This window comes from Alligator mississippiensis, chromosome 14 (assembly GCF_030867095.1).
Source record: "Alligator mississippiensis isolate rAllMis1 chromosome 14, rAllMis1, whole genome shotgun sequence".
NCBI lineage: Eukaryota > Metazoa > Chordata > Crocodylia > Alligatoridae > Alligator > Alligator mississippiensis.
In genome coordinates this window covers 38907544-38927500 of record NC_081837.1, presented here as the reverse complement: position 1 = coordinate 38927500, position 19957 = coordinate 38907544, and the positions used below count along the sequence as shown (strand labels likewise).

At 55.6% G+C, this 19957-nt stretch overlaps 1 protein-coding gene across 5 annotated transcripts; it reads left to right on the top strand.

Moving 5' to 3' along the window:
- Positions 1-4164: 4164 nt before the first annotated feature.
- LOC102563868 (uncharacterized) lies at positions 4165-19596 on the top strand. Of its 5 annotated transcripts, none has more exons than XM_006278779.4 (13): positions 4165-4288; positions 9060-9144; positions 9758-9901; positions 11208-11339; positions 11848-11942; positions 12539-12669; positions 12819-12874; positions 14376-14504; positions 15189-15308; positions 16415-16546; positions 16829-16969; positions 18104-18235; positions 18918-19596. In XM_006278779.4, exons 2-13 carry the CDS (start codon positions 9070-9072, stop codon positions 19098-19100), a joined length of 1470 nt encoding a protein of 489 aa, XP_006278841.3. In that variant the 5' UTR covers positions 4165-4288; positions 9060-9069; the 3' UTR covers positions 19101-19596. The 5 variants fall into 5 exon arrangements, with proteins under 5 accessions (XP_006278841.3, XP_019347046.2, XP_019347049.2 ...); XM_019491501.2 differs by having other exon boundaries at positions 4166-4288; positions 9018-9144; XM_019491504.2 differs by lacking the exon at positions 4165-4288 and adding an exon at positions 4376-4448 and having other exon boundaries at positions 9018-9144.
- Positions 19597-19957: the final 361 nt, after the last annotated feature.

Sequence of the window (19957 nt, the reverse complement as noted above, 5' to 3'; positions counted from 1 at the left end):
TTTATGGCAGAGCCAATTACAGAAAACAGAAAGCAAAGGATTGCCATGAAAGCAAGGAGATGATTGCACCACCTCCTGCGGGGGGGCATGTCGACTTCCAGAACCATTTGTGCAGGACTTGTAAAAGGGCAATTCCCTGGTTTTATTAGTGTCAAACAGCTAAGTGGTGTTGCCCTCAGCGTGTAACAAATTGGCAGTGTACCACATCATGGGAACACTTCTCCTCTGACATGTTCACCCTTTGGGATCAGCAACACTAAATCCCAGCAGCGTGCTGTTTTATAGTTCCCCGTGCATGCTGTTTTACAGTTTTGTTCAGTATCAGGCTCTTCACGGTATCTCTGTTAGTGCCGGACCCTGGTGCTGCTGCCTCTGACAAACTGGCAACTCTCCACTAGGCAGGTCAATCAGATGGAGACAACGACAAGGCGTGCTGGGATCTGCCTCTGCTACCAATGTTTCATCAGGCATGAAACCACGGAGGGTGCTGCATGTGGCTTGTTGCTCTAAATCATAGAAAATGGGGGTTGAAGGGACCTCAGGAGGTCACATCTAGTCCGACCCCCTGCTCAAAGTCGGACTGTCCCCAACTACATCATCCCAGCCAAGGCTTTGTTGAGCCGGGTCTTAAAAACCTCCAGGAATGGAGATGCCACCACCTCTCTGGGTAACGTGTTTCAGTGCTTTACTACCCTCCTAGTGAGAAAATTCTTCGTAATATCTAACCTAAACTTGCCTTGCTGCAACTTGAGCCCATTGCTCCTTGTTCTGTCATCTGCCACTGCTGAGGACTGTCCAGCTCCAAAAGATACCAGTATGTATGTGCAGCGTAAGCCAGGTAAGCTCCCTGCTATTCTCCCCTACCCTCTGACACTCAGTGTATCGATGCCCACCACTAAAGGAGATCCGCAGTGTGGACAGACACTTTCTCCTAATTATGAACTATTCCTCTATGGAAACGTTTCTTGCCAAGTCACAACTCCAGATTTCTGCGTCACTTCTATTGCACGTCGCATTCATCGCCCCAGTGAATCCATTCCCCGTGGTGAAATCCTGCTCCAAAACAAGGCTGGGTAGACTGTGCAGTGGTCTGTGCAGCATAAGCTGTGGGTAGTGAGCAGCATTATAACTAGGGACCTACTTAAATCGTGGCAAAACGAAAGGTTTTTTTTGCAGCCTGCTCATGGTGCGGAGAGCTGATTTCACCAGCATTTCACAGCGCTGCTCGATAGAGAGGCCTTATGGGGGAGGAGGGATGACGGGGGCAGCCTGTCCCCCAGACACTATATCGCAACTGCATCTTAGAGTATCAAAGGTAATAATTAATGTAGCCAAATGTAGTAATTGGTATTTTGCTATAATTAACGTATTTTTGCTAAAATGTTGGAATGACTATAAAGACAGAGCAGCATTGATAGCTGTAAGGAAAAAGCAGCTTTGTCAGATCAGGGTTAATGAAAAAGTAACAAACCCATGTCAAAGAGCGGGCCACAGTGGGAAATAAGGGATCCTCCCTTCTTCTCTCCCAAGGATATAGATTTGAGCTGGGTGAGAAGACTGTAAATTGGGGTACAGAATTGACAGGCCAGGGTCAAGCAATTAATAAGCTGCGATCAAACGGCCCAAGGATAAAAAAAAAGCTCTGGTTAAGTTAGGTCCCTGTAGGAGCTAAGGAGGACAAATTACTACGGGTCGTCTTCCAGGCGTGGAGACGATGACACAATCCCCTTTCTTTCATGCACAAATGTATTGAACGTTAGCAGTTACAATTTACTCCTGTAGTTTAGACAAAGCAACGTGCTCACCACCCCGAGGCGTAACGAATGCGACGTCACTGGACAGCCAGTCCGCGAGGGCTTGTCCGGGGGCTCCCGACTTCTGCGTCAAAGTCCTGCGCTGGGTGGATCCTGGATCAGTGACCGGATCTACGGGGGGCAGGCTCCCAAGGGTGAGCACCTTTTCCTCCTCTTTATATACCTGATAGCTGCCATATTTCTTAATGCATAATTAGCGTAAGCCTTCCTCCTAGCGCATCCTTAAATAAGCCTGCTTGTGTTTGCCATACATGGACTTGTTCTGTTTAGCTGTAATTTTCCATTCCTAGGTGGGTATAGATCTTGCTCTGACTGTTCCTCTTTCCCCAGGCTATATTTATTCTGTTTAGTTAGCCAACTTCCCAATTCATTTTAAGTCAAGGGACAGTATTTTCCCATACTTCCTCTTGCTGCTAGGTACAAGTCATGTACACAGCTCAAGCCATACATGAAGGCCCAAGCATTGGCAGCTTTCTTGGGTCTACAAGGCTGTGTAGACTGTGCATAGGTCTGTGCCGATTTCTGCTTCACTTCCATTGCGTGTCGCATTCGTCGGACCAGCAAATCCATTTTCCACGGTGAACCCCTGCTCCAAAACAAGGCTGCGTAGACTGTGCAGCATTTTAACTAGGGACCTATTTAGATCATGGCACGACAAGGGGGTTTTTGCAGCTTGCTCATGGCTATGAAATCTATTAAATCTATGAGATAGGCTAAAGAAAAATGTGGACTTTTCCTGAAGCTCAGCAGAAGGAACAGATTCAGCGAAGTCCCCAAGAGAACAGAGACACCTGGCTAGCAGACCTGTCCTCCCTGAATCCTAAAGCTGAGTAAGTGTAGTCTTTATTGGTAGACATAAATCTTTGCTGCTGCCTATCCTAATAAAGCTTTTGAGTTGTGGCTGGAATAGTCTCGTTGATCAATTGACCTCACTCCTAACCAGCTAGTAATGCTCTATGAGGAACAGTTAAGAGTTAAAATAGCTGTTTTTAACATCCACACCGATCCACTGACTTTAAGCGTGCAACACTATGTGGAAAGGGCGCTTTGACTATTCAGATTAGCAATTACATGCACGAGGCAGGAGAGATGCACAAGCGTATTGATGGCTTTCTGCTATTTGTCTTCCAGGCGCAGGCAGACGCTCCTGATTTATGGGTAGGATTAACTTTGCTTGTATTGATGCTTTCTCACTTTGCTAAAACAAAGTCAGTCTCATCCGGATGCTTTGAAATCATCCACGTGTGCGTTGTTCTGTTTTTGTGTTAAACAACGAGGATGGGGGTTTTTAATGTATGGGCTTTTTGCCAGGTAAAACAATTAGGCTTAGCATAAAAACTAAGTTTATTACCCTTTTAGAGCTAATACAAATATAAAGCAATACAGGTCCCTTCTAGTGCAATATGATAAGATGACATACAGGCTGCCTGCCCTGACATCAGCAGTGACCGGTCCGTGAGGGAGGTCTTGTCCTTTCAACGCCTACGTCTAAGTTTTGCACTCTTGGTCCGAGGATTAACGCTGAAGGCCTTCAGAGCAGGCTCCCCCCAAACCAAGGCTACCGCTCCATTTTATACCCGCCCTGTTTACATAACTCCATTTTTTAATCTAAACACCCACATTTGTCCACAGTCGTTTCATTTTCTATAGCAACTTGTTTTGTGTAACAGTAATTTCTCGCACGGTCTTAGAGGGCCTTTATCTGCCCGAGGCCGTACGTGCAGGGGTGTAGCTTGTAGCCGTGTTGGTCTAAGGACATAGGCAGACAAGGTTCCTTGGGTGAATTTGATATCTTTTATTAGACCAACCCAAATAGTTGGAGAATAGTTACTAAGCAATCTTTCGGGTTGAAAAACCCTTCGTCAGGCTAAGGAAGTTTCAGCAGTCGGTGCGTGCTCTTCCTGGATGGGATGAAAAGTCATGAAATGAAAAGTGAGGCCATATGCAGCTTTTCTGTTCGTAACCCATTTCTCAGTAGTCCTTGATCCGCCCGCATTTAGCCAGAACGGCGTGTTGCGCGCGCGGCTCCCGCGGCTGGATGCGCTTATGTCAAGCGGCCTTTATTTTAGGCTGAGAGCGTGGGTCAGGGGGTCGCCCTGTTGCTGTGACCCAAGCTGGCGGGCAGGCCCGTAGCCGAGGCGGAGAGATGCACAGACACGCTCCCGCCCTCTGGTTATGCTCAGCTGCAGGAGTGCTGTGGGGGCCGGCTCGGTGCCAGGGCCCGGCGGGCTGACACGGGCTGCGCAGAGGCCAGATAAGAGCGGCGGGGCGGGGCGGGGCGGGGGCCGCTGCTCCCACCCGAATTCCTGGAATCGTTTCCCTGCTGGAAGCCAGGGCGCGGAGCCGAGCGGGCGGCCGGCCGGCAGGTGGCAGTGCGCTCGCCCCGCTGGAGCGCGGGGTGGCGGCGGCGGCGGGGCTGGCGGAGCAGCCTGAAGTTTGCGAAGAGGGAGGGAGCGCTGCTCGCGGCTGGAAACGTGAGACTGGGGGGCGCCGCGGGCTTGTTCCCACCTCCCGGCCGGGCCGCCGCCTGCCCCAACCGCCAGGGCGACGGCGGCGCGTGTGCGTGTGCCTCTTCCCGCCCGCCCGCCCGCCCGCCCGACCCCGCGCGCGCCGCCGCCGCCGGGGAGTGAGTGAGTGAGTGAGCGAGCGAGCGCGCGCCCGGCCCGGCCGCTGTGAGTGCGCGCGCGTGTGTGCGCGTGTAGCTGGAGTGAGTGTGCTGGGGGTGTGGCTAGGAGTGTGCATGTGGTTGGCGGGGTGCGCGTGTAGGTGTGTGCACGGGGGCTTGAGCGTACTGGCGTGGGTGTGTGGTTAGTGTGAGGTCACACGTGTGGTTGGTGGCTGCGTGGGTGTGTGTGTCTGGTATGAGTTTGTAAGTGTGTATGGCTGGTGAGTGTGCATGTGGCTGGGTGTGCATGGTTGGTGTGCGTTTGTGTGTGTGACTGGTGAATATGCATGTGGCTGGTGTGAGTTCATGAGTGTGTATGACTGGTGAGTGTGCATGTGCCTGGGTGTGTGGTTGGTGTGAGTATGTGTGTGTGTGTGTGTGATTGGTGAGTATGCATGTGGCTGGTGTGAGTGTATGGCTGGTGAGTGTGCATGTGGCTGGTGTGAGTTCATGAGTGTGTGACTGGTGAGTGTGCATGTGGCTGGGTGTGGGTGGTTGGTGTGAGTTTGTGTGTGTGTGCGCGCTATTGTGGGTGTTTGTGGCCGGAGGTGTGAGTGTACATGCGTGGCTGGTGAGTGTATGCACACGTGTGTGTGGCTGGTAGGCGTGTGAGTCTGCATGTGTCGGTGGCTGGGTGGGTGTGCTTGCAGGTGTGTGTGTTTGTGGCTGGGGGGGTGTGGGTGGCTGGTGGGTCCGGGTGTCGAGTGCGTAGCCGGTGGGTGGGTGTAGGGGAGTGTGGGTGGTGGGTGCATGCGATGAGCGTGCAAAGGGGAGCCCCAGCCGGGCCCTGGCTCTGATGCACCCCTGCCCGTGCGAGGTGCTGGGCGAGGGCTGCGCCGCCTTGGCGCAGAGCTGGAGACAGCACAGCAGAAAGCCCCGGTGGGGGAGCCCCAAGGACCCTGCTCCCTGGTGCGTCCTCAGATCTGCTTGTAGCTGTAACGCACGGGCACATCCCTCGGCTCCCGGTGCCGGGGAGATGCGCTGGTGGTAGCCCCCCAGCGAGGCGCTAGGACCCATTCAGCAGCCGGGAAGGGGGCGGTGGAGGTTGGTGTGCTGCAGAGCCCAGATAAGCAGGCGGATGGGGCTCATCGGGCTGCAGGGGCCGGTGCTGGGAGCACTGGGGAAATTGCACAAGAAATCGGGCAGCGATGGGCTGGGGCCGGGGGCTTGTGCAAGACGAGGGGCTTGGATGGGACCCACAGGGGAGCTGGGACCTTGTGCTGCCCCTCCATTTGGGGAACCGATCCCCTGCCCGCTAGACCCCTGCGCCCTCAGCAGCTATTGAGCATGAGCAGGGCAGTGAGGGGCACGGCCTCTGAATTGGAGCTGCCTAGACCTTATGCCACAGCTGCAAGGGGGAGAGAGCAACCGAGGAAAAACCCAGACCCAGGTCCCTCGCTTTCAGCAGCCGCTCTCTGCCCTCGTGTGACGCAGGAGATGGATGGGCTGACCCCGTAAAGGACCAGGAGGCCGAAGCGCTAGAGCCTTGTCTGCAAGCTGGAAGGGAGTGTACGTAGGGGCTGCCTCCTTCCCCCAGGAGAGTTGATGGCAAGGGCAGGCCGGGGGAGGATGGACATAGAAAATGCGGGAGGAGCCAGGCACGGGCTGGTAGCAGCAGGATCTGGTACACGCAGGGGTGCAGAGGGAGAACTGGTCTGGCCTGCCTGCATTGGGCGACACTGGGCTTGCACACCCACCAGTTTAGGTGGTTCCCAGTTTAGGTGGTTCCCTTTCAAATTAAGCAAGCCTTCTGTAAAGCAGTCAGTGCCACCAGGTTGTCACTAGTGCATTTATCTCGTCCCTTCTGACCCCCGCCAGCCTGTCCTAGTCTCTGCATCCCAGGCACTCTGTACTTGTTTCTAGCTTCTTTATTTCAAAGCTGAAGTTAAAGGCTTAGATGCCAGGCATAAAGAAACTGTGCAGCGTGCCGGCAGAGGTGTCTGGTTGTGTGGCACCTTAGCACCTGGGCAGGAAGTGAGTAGATGAGAAGCTTGGCTTTCACTGAAAGAAAAAACCGGGGTGTTTGATTTTGGGTGGGGGAGGCAAGCAGAAAGAACCCCCAAGGCATCATTTTGGAGAGTTCGACCCATGGCTCTTGAGCATTTGAGGTGAGCAAAGCTGCCTTTTTGTCTTGTGAAAACAGCATTTAATCTGTGCTCTGGGAGCACTTTATAAAGGAGCATAAATTCTGGCGTTTCTGCGTTGCCGGGAGGAAACTGAGGCCCAGAGATGGGCGGTGACTCCCCCAAGATCACAGGTAGGCCAGTGGCTGAGCTGCCTGGTCCTAGGTCCTTCAGACCCTGCTCGCTGGCTGGGGTTTGCTTCTGCAATCAGTCTCTCTCCTTTCCGTTGTGGCAGCTCTCATGAGTCACACACGTGATGTTCATTTTGCCCTTTCTTTTTAGTCAAGTTTCCACTTCCAGGCCCTGGATGCTGCCCGGCTTGGGTTGCAAACCCCAAAAGGAATGTGGGGTGGTTGGAAAATCATTGCATTGTTCTCTTTGGTGCAGTCTCACATTTGCAGCTCGCAGGCGATGTACAAGCGCTTGACTGCAACCAGTAAAAGGGCCTGGGACAATAGTGCCCAATGCACTTAGCAGGAGCAATTCAAGTAACAGGGCTCCTGTCCAGGAGTGGAGCCTGCCCAGCTCCTATCTGTCCCGGGAAAGCCTGAGAGCAAGCTGCATCCTGTAGACTGGGCTGGGAAAACTGCCTTCCTTGAGGGGGTGTGAAGACTTGGCACAATAGGCTTTGCTGTGGGAGTACAGGGAAGACAACAGGCTGCTTGATACAGCTCCTGGGGTTTCATAGTTTTATAGTTTCATAGTTGTTAGGGGCTGGAAGGGACCTTACAGATCATCGGGTCCAGCCCCCCTGCACTTGGGCAGGAAAGACTGCTGGGATCAGATGAGCCCAGCAAAATGGGCATCAAGTCTGCTTTATAGCAGACTGCAGTCAGTGGCCGGGCGAGCTTCGAATCAGGCTGGCGGTCAGAAGTCTCCAGTGCTTCTCGGCAGCACCGGGGGCACCACGGCGTGCTCATTTTAGAAGGGCCCCTCTCACCGCCCCATGCCAACAGCTTTGGCTCTGCTTTGTGCCAAAAGTGCCGCTTGGCATGGGGGGTGCCGATTTCCTTACGCTGGTTCCTGCCGGTGCCGATAACGTTGACGTGCTGGGTTTCCCATCAGGAAGCGCAGACCTGCCCACTTCCGCTGTTCAGTTCCTGAGGCTGGAGCCCTTTGTGGAATACGGAAATTTCCTCTGCTGGACTCGTGACCGTCCCTGTGGGGTGGTGACAAAATGCAGCGGGCAACCCTCAGCGAAGCAGTGAGTTGTGGGCGAGGGACAGCAGTATGGCACCTGGCACCCTGGGTGCCAGCTCAGGACTGGGACACTTGGCCAGTAGATTAGGAGGACAGCCTGTGCATCATAAATACCATTGCTGCCTTGAGGGAAGCAGCTTGTATAATGACTCCCCATCACCCCTGAGGGTCATTAGTGGAGTCTGACCCCTGGGCCAGCAGCACTTAGCAGATAAGTCTCTATCCTTAAAGCTAGAGGAGTGACCATGTGATGTGGCAGCAGTAGTAGGGTGTTCTCCTAGAGGCCATTGGGGTTTCTGCTGACAGTCAGAAGCTTTGTGTGATTGCAGTCAGATTTGTCTAACCCAGGTGAGAAGCCCTGTTCAGACACAGGCTAGCGCGCTGGAAGAAAAGGGTTAGCTGGCCCAGCTGTAGCTTGGGCTTCAGCACACGTTCAGATGTGTGACCCATGTGCCTGCCTCGCAGCACTTGGGCCCCTCCAAAGCAAGGCAGGGAAGCTGCGTGTGGCACAAGAGAGGTAAGTAATAGTCGCTGCGTGGATGTAGGGCAGGAGACCAAGTGAGACCTGTGCGAAAGGGGGAAGCGGAAATGCGTTCTGATAAGAAGGGTTCAGTTAGGAAGTGGAAACCGCAGAGTGATCTCAGACAGCTGCAGCAGAAGTGGGGATCTGAGAAGTGGCAGTGCTGGGCATGCGGGCTTCCTGGTGTCCCCTGGGGAAGGACCTGCTAGCCGGCCTGGGCCCTTTCTTCTGTTGTAAGTACTTCCTCAGCAGTTGTGGCGGTGACGTCCAGGTGCGTGTAACTCTCGGGACCGTTGTTGTGTGTTTTAGCAAAGGAGCCAGCTGGCCGTGTGATCGACGGGCGTCTTCAGCTGAATTACAGCTACGATCGACACCGGGGGGCAGGTGTGATTTAAACTGGACCCTCTGTGAAAAGGGCCTGGCGATGTCCTGAGGAGGGAGGTCATCAATGGGGATGCAGAGCTGTGTCTGAAGTTGGGCAGAGGGCCGCCAGTAAGGGTGAGCAGCCTTCTGGGTGCCAGACGTTGCCTCTCGGAGTTGAGCCGATACGAGTGTACCGGGAACTGCAAAGGGTCTTCAGTCCTCTTCCACTCGCTTGACTGAGCCTTGTTGCCTATCAGGACAGAGCCAGGACAAGGATTTGCCATCTGCTCTGCAGCCCCTTGATGTGCTTGTGCTCTCTCCCTCACCTGCAGTCTCTGCTGCTGACCCATTGCGTCCTCCTCCGTTCTCCTCAGGACCTGAGCGATGAGGAAATCCTCACCTAACCAGAGGTTCCCTAGAAGAGGCCACCCGAGGAGGTCCGGCCCACCGCACAGGGAGGTAAGTGGCATCTGCGACTCGTGGGAGAGCTGGAGCTAGCCTGGGACTCGGGATGTGGTCGAGGGGCCGTGGACAGAAGTGGAATCATTGTGCGACCAGCTGGGGCCCATTCCACGGACCCCGGGCATGTCTGGGACAACGGGGAGGGCAATGAAGCCTGTATAGACAAGATCCATCTTCTTTTCTCCCTGTACCTTGGCTGTGGTGGTGCACCAGCCAAGCCCTGGTCATGCTTCCTGCCTTGCCCACGTCCCAGCTTTGCTCCCCTGGGTGGGTGTCTTCCACCAAAATCCCCCCTGCACTGGCCTGGCCGGTGACACTGAACGCGTGCCATTGTTAGGCTCCAGAGCCGACAGCCACGTTGAGATGGGTGTGAGGGCACATCATGGCCCTTGAGGCAAGGGGGCCATTGTCTACATGGGCTCAAATGCTAGGATGCTTTGGGAATGCAGAGAGCAGGGTTTGGCTCATTGAATAGGCCCCACCATCCTATTGCTGATCAGTGGGGAAAGCCCTGGGAAAGGAGCCCTCAGCCTCTGTGATCAAGGCGAAGATCTCGAGTCCTCTGTCTCATTCTCACCCTCTGCTATATATATATATATCATCTTTGCAGCCTCACCCCCGTGATTTCAGACCCTTTCCACACACCCCTGACTTCCCCAGGGGCGACGAGCGCCACGGCTGGGCACCCCATGACCATCTGGAGCCGGCCAGATGGGATTATGAGCAAGGGGAGTGCGCAGATGAGTGGTGTTCGGTAAGTGGGTTCCTTGGTGCTCGCTGGCCCGTGGAGATGGGCAGCAGTCCTGCCAGGATTGGGAGGGAGCAGGGGTGGTGGGTGGAGGAAGGGGCCCCGGTGGGAAATTGTGCTGCACTCTCAACTGACCAGAGTGTCTCTGCTTAGCTGACGGGGTTTGTCACAGCACCCAGGGCAGTGGGAAGAAGTTGGGGACTAGCAGGGTGAGGAGGGGCGGTAGGTGTGGAGCAGAAGCCACTCCAGAGCAGGGAACGGTCGAGTCAGAGCTGCTGTCCGCCAAGCCTCGTCCTGACCCGGTCCTGCCTCCCTGGGGTCACACACTCCGGGAAGAGGCCCAAGCGTGGCACCAGGGCAGTGTGGGGAGAGCCAGGCCCCTGGGGACTAGCGAGCGTCAGGGCAGCAGCATAGCGATGGGTTGTCACTAGAGATCTGGAGCTGTGTTCAGCTTTGCCTTGGGCATGTGCTGAAAGCTTCCCCAGTTACCCCAGCAGCTAATGGGTCCTGCTGACCAGTCTGAGTTGGGCGGATGCGAGGCCAGTCATTCCTAAGCAACCAGCAGGCTTTAATTACTAGACCTGGGGGCCAGCCATCTGTGCTTGTACAGTCTCATACAGCTCCCTCCGTGGTGTGGTGTAATGGGCTGAGCAAGGTGTCAAGGCCCCCTGGTTTTCCTTGATGACTCTGCTGCTGATTGGCTCTGGGACCTGTGTCCGGTCACATCACCTTCCCATGCCTCGGTTTCCCCACCCAGGAAGCTCCACTTGCCTCTGTAGCACGCATTTTATTTCTGCCCTATGTAATCCCCGCCCTTCCCTGTTTGAGGCAGCAGCGAGGGAGCCTCCAGAAAGGGGTGTAGTTAAGGAGGGACAGCTCGAGTGCCCGCTGCGCCACCCATGCTGTGCCAAGAGCAAGAGGGGCATCCAGTGACCTGGGCAGTTCCCCAGAAGCTCCTTACAGAGAAGCAGGTTGTATCCAGTATCTGTAATGCTCCGGGGAGATGAGTTCCACCTGCCATCTCCAAGGGCAGGACCAAGATAGGACGCAGGTAGGCAGGGAGACCTGACCCCCCAAGGACAGGAAAAGGTCCCAGGGAAAGTCTGTACATCTTCATGCTTCAGGGCATGCACCAGCTGCTGTGTGAGAGCAGCGAGGCAGAAAATTCTCCCCTGGGCAAGTTATTCCCTCTTGTTTCATGTAATGGCTGGTGCTGGCCGTGATTAGGGAGAGCACACAGGAGTGGAGGGACCGCTGGTCTGCTGCTCTACAGCAGTTCCTCTGAATGTGGGCATGTCATTTGTCTCTGCAGCCCTGTCCCCAGGACTTTGAATGCTCCCCCTGCCCCCCAAATGACGAAGACTGGGGGTGGGAGTTTTATGACGACTGGCAGCCGCACATGTGGGATTACCAGCACAGGAGACACGAAGACGAGTGGCACTTGGTAAATGGGGTCTGTGCTGGGCCCTGGTACTTGGGGGAAGGTCATGCCTATGAGCAGAGTGGGTGGTGGGTTAGCAGGCAAGACTGGGGGGGGAGCAGGGCTGAGGTCAAGACCAGTGCAGTCTTCACAGGGCTGTTTCCCATGGGGGAACTCAAACAAATGGGGCCTGGTCCAAACAGAGCAAACCCCTGCAAGGTCAGGGGGAAACTCCTTGTGCTCTGACTTTGGCCACGTGCTAGAGCTCTCCATGCTGTCACGGGGCCAGTTGCTTCCAGAGAAGCAGCGTGATCTGGTGTGCAGAGCCGGGCACTGGATTTCACTCTCAGGAGGGGAGCATTGCCTGGTGTTCACAGCTGACTGTCTCCGGACTCCTGGGTTCTATTCCCAGCTCCAGGAGGCAGAGGGGTCTAGGGGTCTTCCCTCCCTCTGTCCTGTTGAGCTGCAAAGAAACCTGTGGTCAGAGTGGTGCCTTGCCCTGAGCCTCTGTAACGCATGTCTCCTCTCTCAGAACATGCCCCCTGATGAGCACTGCCTGGAGCCTTTCATGTTCAATGTGTCCCCGCACCCGATGGAGGAGTATTGCCACATGGATGCACCGCTGGGGTAGGTGACTGGGCGCAGGGAGGAGCTGGGTGTGCAGCCTGCTGGTGATGCTGAAATTGCCCCGGGTAGGGCAGGCCTTTGCACTTCCAGGTTTGATTGCACAGGGCAGTTCTCTGAGGGGCTGGATTGCAGCTGAGAGTGAGGGATGTCCAGAAAGCTCCCATCCATCACCCCACGGTGCTGTGGTGCCCTCCTTTCTCCACCACAGTCAGATGGTCCCAGTTTATCCTAGGAAGACTCCTAGCTGGGCTCTTACTGCTGCTGTTGCCTTCCAGCTGTGGCTGTCCTTGCTTTCCAGGGCAATGAGGATCCCCTTGCATAGGGTGGGGGGTTTGCACCCAGGGCCAGGGCCAGGTGAGAGAAGACAGAGTCTCTGCCTGCGGTGAGGGGATGTCAGTCTGCCAGCTCTCGGGTCAGGGTGGATTCAGGGTACTGGCCTAGACACGTACTGCCAGAGCCAGTGAGTGGAGTCTCAGGATGCTTGTATGGCACAGGGACAGGTACTAGGCTGGGCAGGCACTGACTAGGAACAGGTTGGAGCCTTAGAATTGCCCTTCCCCTAAAGCTGCTTGTGAGTTTGTCTCTTCCTTCTTCAGAGACCAAGAGGCTGCCTGCTTTCCTCCAAGCTATCGGGGCCGTGGCTGGAAACCTCGCCGGGGCCGGGGCCGGGGCCGTGGCAGCCGAGGGAAATTCTCTTCTCAATACCACGGTTTTCCGCCCCGCAAAGGTTTGTCCTTTGGGGCAGGGGGATCTGATGCCATCTGTGAGCACCACCTCCTGAATGGGCACAGGAATAGGCCCTGTCGCCCCAGCACCGGTCCCCTGGTGAGAGTCGGAGCTCTACCTGCCTCACTGTCTCCATTGGTCTCTTCACAGAAAAGTTCAAGTCCTCCAGGCTGTCAGATTCCTACTCCACAAAGAACCTCAAAGTGGTAAGAGGAGAGGAGCCGTCCCTCACGACAGCACCCATCAACCAGTCCCTGCAGAGAGGGTGGTGGAGGGCACGAGTCAGGGTGTAGACAGTGCTGCGGCTGGGCAGGGCACAGGGCTGTGCACATGTGGGGGAAGCAGCAGGGAGGGTAGGACTGTTCTGCCTCTGCACGCACTGGCTGGATGACCCTGGAGACCCCAAGGTATCCATGGAGCAGGAGCAGCCCAGGCAGAAGTCCCCCACATGGAGCATGGGATTAGCCCCTCCACTGGGACAACTTGAAAGTGACTGGGCTGCCTCTATCCCAGAGGAGACCATGGCCCGTAGCAGCAGCGCGGCCATTAGTAACTGGGAAACGCCACACTGCCAGAGCGAGCAAGGATTGCGCTGCTCCCCTAGCCCCATCTCGGGGGCTTCCAGCCAGAAAGGATCCTTTCAAAGCTGCCTATGGGATTTGGACACCCACTTTCTATTACCATTGACCAGCGTGGCTTTGGGATGTCAGAGCCCATCTTTCTGCTAAGGATCATAAAGTGCTGTGTGGGCCAAGGTGGGAGCTCTCGCTCCAGCAAAAAGATGCTGCAGGCTGTCTTCTACGAGGCTTGGTGAGGAGGGGAATTGCTGCCCAGTGGTTAGGGCACAAGTTGAGCACTTGGGAAGATGGCAGTGCTCTGCCACAAACTCCCTGCATGACCATGGGCAAGTTATGTAAGCTCTCCATGCCTCAGTCCCTCATGTAGAGGCTGGGGGTGCTACCAGTGCCCTCAAAACACTGGAGATGGGGAGGCACGTGAGGGAGTTCAGCCTTTCCCTGCTCAGTCACAGACATGTTCTAGCCCAGTAGAAGAGAGAGTCTTTCTGGTCGGGCAGGAAGCGAAAGTCAGCAGTGACCAAGAAAGCCTGTTACTTCAACAAAAGATCTGCAAGCCCAAGTGCCCCAGGAGCAGGGATTTCTGGAGGGGGCTGGGGCTTCTTGGGGAAGGGATCGGGTCCCCTCAGTTGCTTGGCTATGGGACAGCCATGGTCTTGAGCACACTGGGGGCAAGGAGCGTGCCGGTACCTGATGAGGACATGGGCCATATGGAAGGCCGAGGCTTTGTCTCAGTGGCCATAGGTTCAGCCCTTTGCTCTAGAGACCATGAAGTCCCCAGAGCAAAGCAGCTCCTTTGTAAGGACTCTGCTGCAAGAAAGTGAAAGATAAATGCTGCCTTTAAAGGGCCATTTAGCAACAGGCAGCTGCTGCCACCTCCTCTCCTGCCAGGTCAGGCCCTGAGCAGGCTGCATCTCCCACAGCTCAGCTCGTTGCGGAGAGGACAGCGCAGTCTCAGCGGTCTGTGAGGGGAAGGGTCAGCTCCCTTCTGGCCCCAGGCCGAGGCTAGCGTGGGGGGTCCTGACCCGATCTGTGAATGGGGTGCAGTGTGGGCAGCAGTCCACGTTCACTACCTCTTTTCACTCGGTCATTGTCTCACCTCCTTCCCTTGTCCCATCCAAACCCTCCACAGATCCAGCTGGAGCCCATACAGGAGGCCAGCAAGCATCCCAGCCAGGCCAGCTCTACCACGGAAGCTGACCACCCCTCATCTGAGGCCACTGAGCCACTTGATCCCATAAGGCCGGAGAAAACGGAGCTGGTAGGAACTAACCTGTCTCTCCTTTGGGCAGATGTGTTGGGGGCCCTAAGATAGGGTTGACCTGCACTGAGGTGTCCCCTGTGCTAGGTGCTGTACAAGCATAGAATGTAGGGCTGGCCACAGCTCCAAGGAGCCCAGCAAGAGGCATGAGATTCGACTCCTTTCCTCCCCGAATGCTGCACCTGCCTTTCATTCTCCTGCCCCCAGTTCTTCCTGGCTCCCTTTCTGGTCCCAAACACATCCCATAGCACTTGGCTTTGGCAGTCCAGCGCAGGAGGTGACAGAGCAGCCAGTACAAAGCCTTCTGGGGGGGACCTTTGTGCTGAGGTTAGCGGTGCTGGAGACCGAGCACAATTGCAGCCTCTGTGCTAGGGGCAGCTACCTGCAATGAGCCCGGGTGGAGATCTGGCAGATTTGCTTCACTCGGCCACCAGACAGCTCTGCATGACAGGCTGACTGGTCACAGGAGCCCAGATCCCAAGCAGCAGCAGTGAGTCGGGCAGCTCTGATACAGGCTTAAATAAATTCTTAGCAGTCGCCTCTCTTTGAGACTTCCCATTTCAGGGAGAAGAGGAGGGGGAGGATTTCCTGCCTGGCTCTCTAGATTCCAGCACAAAACACCAGCTCCCCTCCTCCCCTGTGTAGTCTGATCTGTCTCCTGTGCCCTGCTGGAAATCATTGCAGGTCCAGCTGGGAGCTAGTCTGGAGGCTGCAGACTGTCACAGCCAGGCCTGGTCTTCTCTGGCAACTGAGCCAGTCCCGATGGAAGATCCCCATTTCCCGCAGGGGAAGGAAATCAAGCTGGTACGAGCTACCCTATATCTTCTCATCCTTCTCCTCCCTGGGGGGAAGGAAGTCCTCTCCACATACCTCTCCCTTTACGCATCCACCTGGTATTGACAGGGGACATAGTTCATTCCTAAACATGCCCCATGACGCACCATATCTTATTGGGCTCCAAAGGCATTTTCAGAGCAACCATCACAAAAGGAGTGTGGGTGACACCCACAGGGCCACACACTCCTTGCAAGACAGTGTTGGGATGAACCCAGGTGTGGGTGAGGGGCCCTGCTTGAACGGGGGTTACCGTGGAGAGCGCTGGCTGTCAGTCGAGTCGGAGATGTCAAGCCGAGGGGCACAGCAGAATCAAGGTCAAAGCAAGCTGCAGGAAGGCAGCACTCGGGAACAGGCAGAGGAGGAACAGTGCAATCCAGGACAGGAACAGGCAGACAGGGTGGTGGGAGCAGACACAGCCAGGTGCTAGGCATGGATCCAGACAGGTGAGGCTCAGGTTGAGGCTAGGCCAAGGTGCAGGCAGGAACCTAAACAGGGATCCAGGCAGCGGGTCAGGCTAGGCAAGGTTCACATGAGATCTACACAGGAGCAAGCAGGTTGGCAGGAGGCACTGCTAGGCTATCTGTTTGATCCACCAGATTGCCAGCACGTGTGTGAGGCTTGGGCCTGAGCAGTGAAGCCCTCTTCCTGCAGGCCCCGAGGCTGACTCAGCAGGGTCTAGACTTATTACAGGTGACTAATTATGGTCTAGGAGGGTGGCGGGTTATGTGATGCCCCCCTGGAGTGAGGTCCCTCAATAATGCCTTGCAGGGGACAAGAGCATACCCCAAGCAGTAGAGACCTTGGTGGAAGTAGCTGCCTGTGATGGACTGGCTTTAATAGGAGTCTGCCCCTGTGCAGAGGGGAGCCCAAGAGAGGCAAGTGTTTCTGACCTTCCCAACTGCAGCTGGCAAGTAGAAGGGAAATGTTGTTAGTCCTGCAGAGTCTCTCTTTCGGCTGCAAAGTTTGCCTATGGGGCTGGAATTCTTGGTGCCTTGTGTTCACACCAGCACCCACAGCCCTGTCCTCTCCTGGGGCAGGGAAATGGTCCTCCAATCCAACTCAAATCTCCACAGGTCCAGCTGGATGCCAGCTGCCAGGCCACGGAGAATAGCAGCCAACCTGCCTTTGATGCGCTTCCTGAGCCCTCCACCCCACCGGGGACCACAGAGGACCTGTGTCCTGTGAAGCTAGAAGGAATGGACGTGGTAAAAACCAGCTTGTCCCCTCTTGGTCACCTGGGATCAGATGCACTGATAGGACTGGACACCACCTCCTATCTTTGATCCTCTTACTTTCCCAGCTTGTTTGGGTTGGTAGTAGCAAAACTTACCCAGGCCAAGATTTATCCAGGAGCATCCCTGTGGCCCCTGCAACCTTCTGGTTTTGCTTTGTCACTGTGTTCCCTGCTCCCATGCCCCTCACCTAGTTGCAAATCCATAACCCCTTCTTCCTCTGGTGTGGCCTAACCTCCCTCTGTCCCTTTCCAGTGTCTCCCGCTGCAGCTGGAAGCGAGCCATCTGGCCATGGATCATCCCGTCCAGGCTACGTCTGCTCTAGCTACCGAACCCCCAGCCCTGCCTGACACCACAGAGGATCTGCATCTGCTGAAAATGGAAGAGACTGAGATGGTATGAACGGATGTTTGCCCTTTCATTTTCCTAGGTGGCTACTGTTTGTGAGGATGATCTTTGGGGTTCTCTTACCAATTCATGCCCTTACACACCCAGCCTAATACTTTTTCCGTCTGGTTGCCTTCAAATGCCCTTAGAGTCCTTTGCACAGCTGCCAGGGCTGCTGCAATAGAGGTGCAAGGCCAGCTGAAGCAGAGGATTCTGGGAAGCATCTTACACACTCCATTAGCTTCTTGACACTGTTTCGAGGGCTGCCAACATGAACTCCAGGTCTGGTCTGCCCAGGGGCTGTTCTTTTGTGTGATGGACACCTGCCTACTGGGATGGGAGCCATCACGCTTGGGCAGGAGACGAGAACGGCTGTCCCATTGTAGTGACACCTTGTGACGACTGACCTGGACAGAGCTTCAGCTGGTGACTGACTCCTTTCCTAGCTGTTGCTTACCCATGTGCCCCATACAGAGGGCAAGGGAAAGGACAGAAAAAGCTTTTAAAATATGCTGGCACCAGCACTAACCATGTAGGGGAGTGGAACTTCTCTCTGCTTTCTCCAGTCATAGTCAGGGCCCTGGACGGCTGCAGTTGAAGAAGGAACTTGATGAAGGATCTTGGAGGTGGTTCAGGGAAGAACCACAAGACATTAGAAGACAGTGGGAGACCTTAGCTAGGGGAAAGTCCAGGGCTGACTTGGTCACAGTCTTACCGGTATCTACATGGGAACAAAAGTGACCTAAGAGGCCTCTCCAGTCTACAGGCAGAGGGATCCAAACTAGTTCCAAAGCTGGGAGTTGAAATTGGACAAAGCCAGAATAGAAAATAAGGCACAAATATGTAATACTGAACGTCATCAGCCCTTGGGGCAACTTCCCAAGGGCTGTGGAGGATTCCCCACTGCAGGGAATTTGCCATAATGAAGTTGGATGTGGCAGCTAATTCAAGGGTAGTCGTGTGTCATACTGGGTTCATGCTGGGTAATGACAGTGGTCTCCTGACTTCAGGAGTTCCCTCCAGGTGGTTTGGTTTTGGGGCACTTGGGTTGCCAGCAGCCCCATTTTATTCCTGGAGCTCTCAGCCCCTGTCCGTGCACCTGAACTGTCTAACCTCTGTCCCTTGCCCTGTGAAATGCTGCAGGACCAGCTGGGCACTGGTCTGGGGGCTGTCAACTACCAGCACCAGGGCTCTGTTGCTGTGTTCACACCGCCTCTGAGCACTGAGGACCGTCGCTCTGCAGCTATACTGGCCAGGAAGGAAGAGATCGAGCTGGTGGGTTCTGGCCTTTCCCCCCACTAACCTTGCTACCAACACTGCCCTTCCCATGCCTCTTCTGCATGAAGGTCCAGGAGATCCTGGATTGGGCAACCCCAGCACCCTGCAAGCAAAAAGGAAAAGCAGTGCGAGCACCATGGTAGTGCCGGGAATCGGAGCAGCCTAGCTCCCAGCCCAGCTGCCCTGTGGCTTTTTGTCCCATTCTAGATGCTGCCTGTGGCTTTCCCTACATGTAGAAACCACCCTGCCACACACACACCTTTCTACCCTTCGCTGGACTTTTGCTTTGCCAGAGAGTGGATTAAACACCCTGGGTGCTGGGAGCAGGTGGGAGGAGGGATGGCCGGGTTGTCTCAACCCCCATTTGGCTTGTGGGCCCATCTGCCCTTCCCCAGGGGCTGTAATGTGAGACTGCCCCCCTTGCTCTTAACCCCTTAGAGCCACTGGTGACGGTGACAGCTTTGGGATTCAGTGTTAACATCTGAATGGGCCTGGGGAGAGGACCCTGCCTTGTCCTAACAGCAGCTGGTCTTGATTAGAGGGTGACTGCCCCTCTTGCAGAGCTGCACTGTGGACCCACACAAGGCTCCCTGCTCCCCCAAGGACTAGCGAGGGCTGGGATTAGGGGCTGGTTTATGGGCTGCCTTGTCTGACGTGCTCCTGTTCCCCCTCCTCACAGTCCTACCAGCAGTTCAGTCTTACCATCGCAGTGGTGGCCACCATGCTGCTGCAGAAGGAGCCCTCCATGGAGGCCGCGATGGGCTCGGCACTGCGTGCCAACCTGCAGCAGGTCAGGGGCCATTACCTGCAGGAGCTGGAGAATTTCATTGACAGCTACGACTCAGCCGCCACCAGCTCATGAGACACCGCACGGCTGGAGACACCTGTCCTTGGCTCTGGACCAGGTCAAGGGAGCGGTGCCTGCTGGAGGCTGAGGCCAGCCAGATGCTTCTGTCAGCAGCAATGGAGGGACCTGCTGGGATTGTATGAGCAGCCAGGTGGCACAGACTGAGGGAGAAGGGCTCAGGGGCCTCATTATTGCTCTGTATTGGGCAGTGGGGTCTGGTCCTGAAATGGGAAAGGGGCTGCTGGCTGGGGGGTGACCACTCTGAGAAGCTGCAGCCATGGGGTTGAAGGGCATGGGAAGGAACTGGCGCAGCAGCACTATTGGTGCAGGGTTGTCTTGGAAGCAAATTCCTGGACTCCTGGCAGTTTTTCCCAGCCTGGGGCTGGGTTGCAGCCTCGTGGCTTTACCTGGGTTCTGGGCAGGGAACCCTACGCGGGGCCTGGCAGCTGGCCTGGGGCTTGTGCAGTTTTGTTAATGGAGAAAAATAAAACAGTGGATGAAATTCCCCATCCCCATGCCTGTCCTGCTAGCATTACTGCCCCTCCCCGAGCGTGAGGAGCTGTTCTCCACTGTCTGGTGAAGCCTGCACGGCAGCCGCTGAGAGCGGGTTGTGACCAGGAGGCTGCTAAGGGCTCTCTTGAAAACTGGCTTCAACGGATGCTGGAGCCCTCTGAACACAGGGCTGTCAACCGCCTTGCCCTCACCCCTGGGCAGCTGCGTGGAGGCACAGCCAGCATCCTCTTCCTCTGCTCCTTGCTTTCCTAGGCCAGGGCAGGCTCCAGTCCACTGAGCTCTGCCTAACCCAGGACATTGTGCCGCTGGCTTCAGCAGCAAGAACGTCTTACAGGGGCTATGGCTACAGGCGCTACCCT

What these genes read in the sequence shown, in the direction of transcription:
- LOC102563868 (XM_006278779.4), top strand. Translation starts at nt 9,070, where the DNA reads ATGAGGAAATCCTCACCTAACCAGAGGTTCCCTAGAAGAGGCCACCCG. An exon ending in CCGGCCCACCGCACAGGGAG is followed by an intron (nt 9,145 to 9,757) that starts GTAAGTGGCATC and finishes TCATCTTTGCAG; the next exon opens with CCTCACCCCCGTGATTTCAG. An exon ending in GGAAGGAAGAGATCGAGCTG is followed by an intron (nt 18,236 to 18,917) that starts GTGGGTTCTGGC and finishes CCCTCCTCACAG; the next exon opens with TCCTACCAGCAGTTCAGTCT.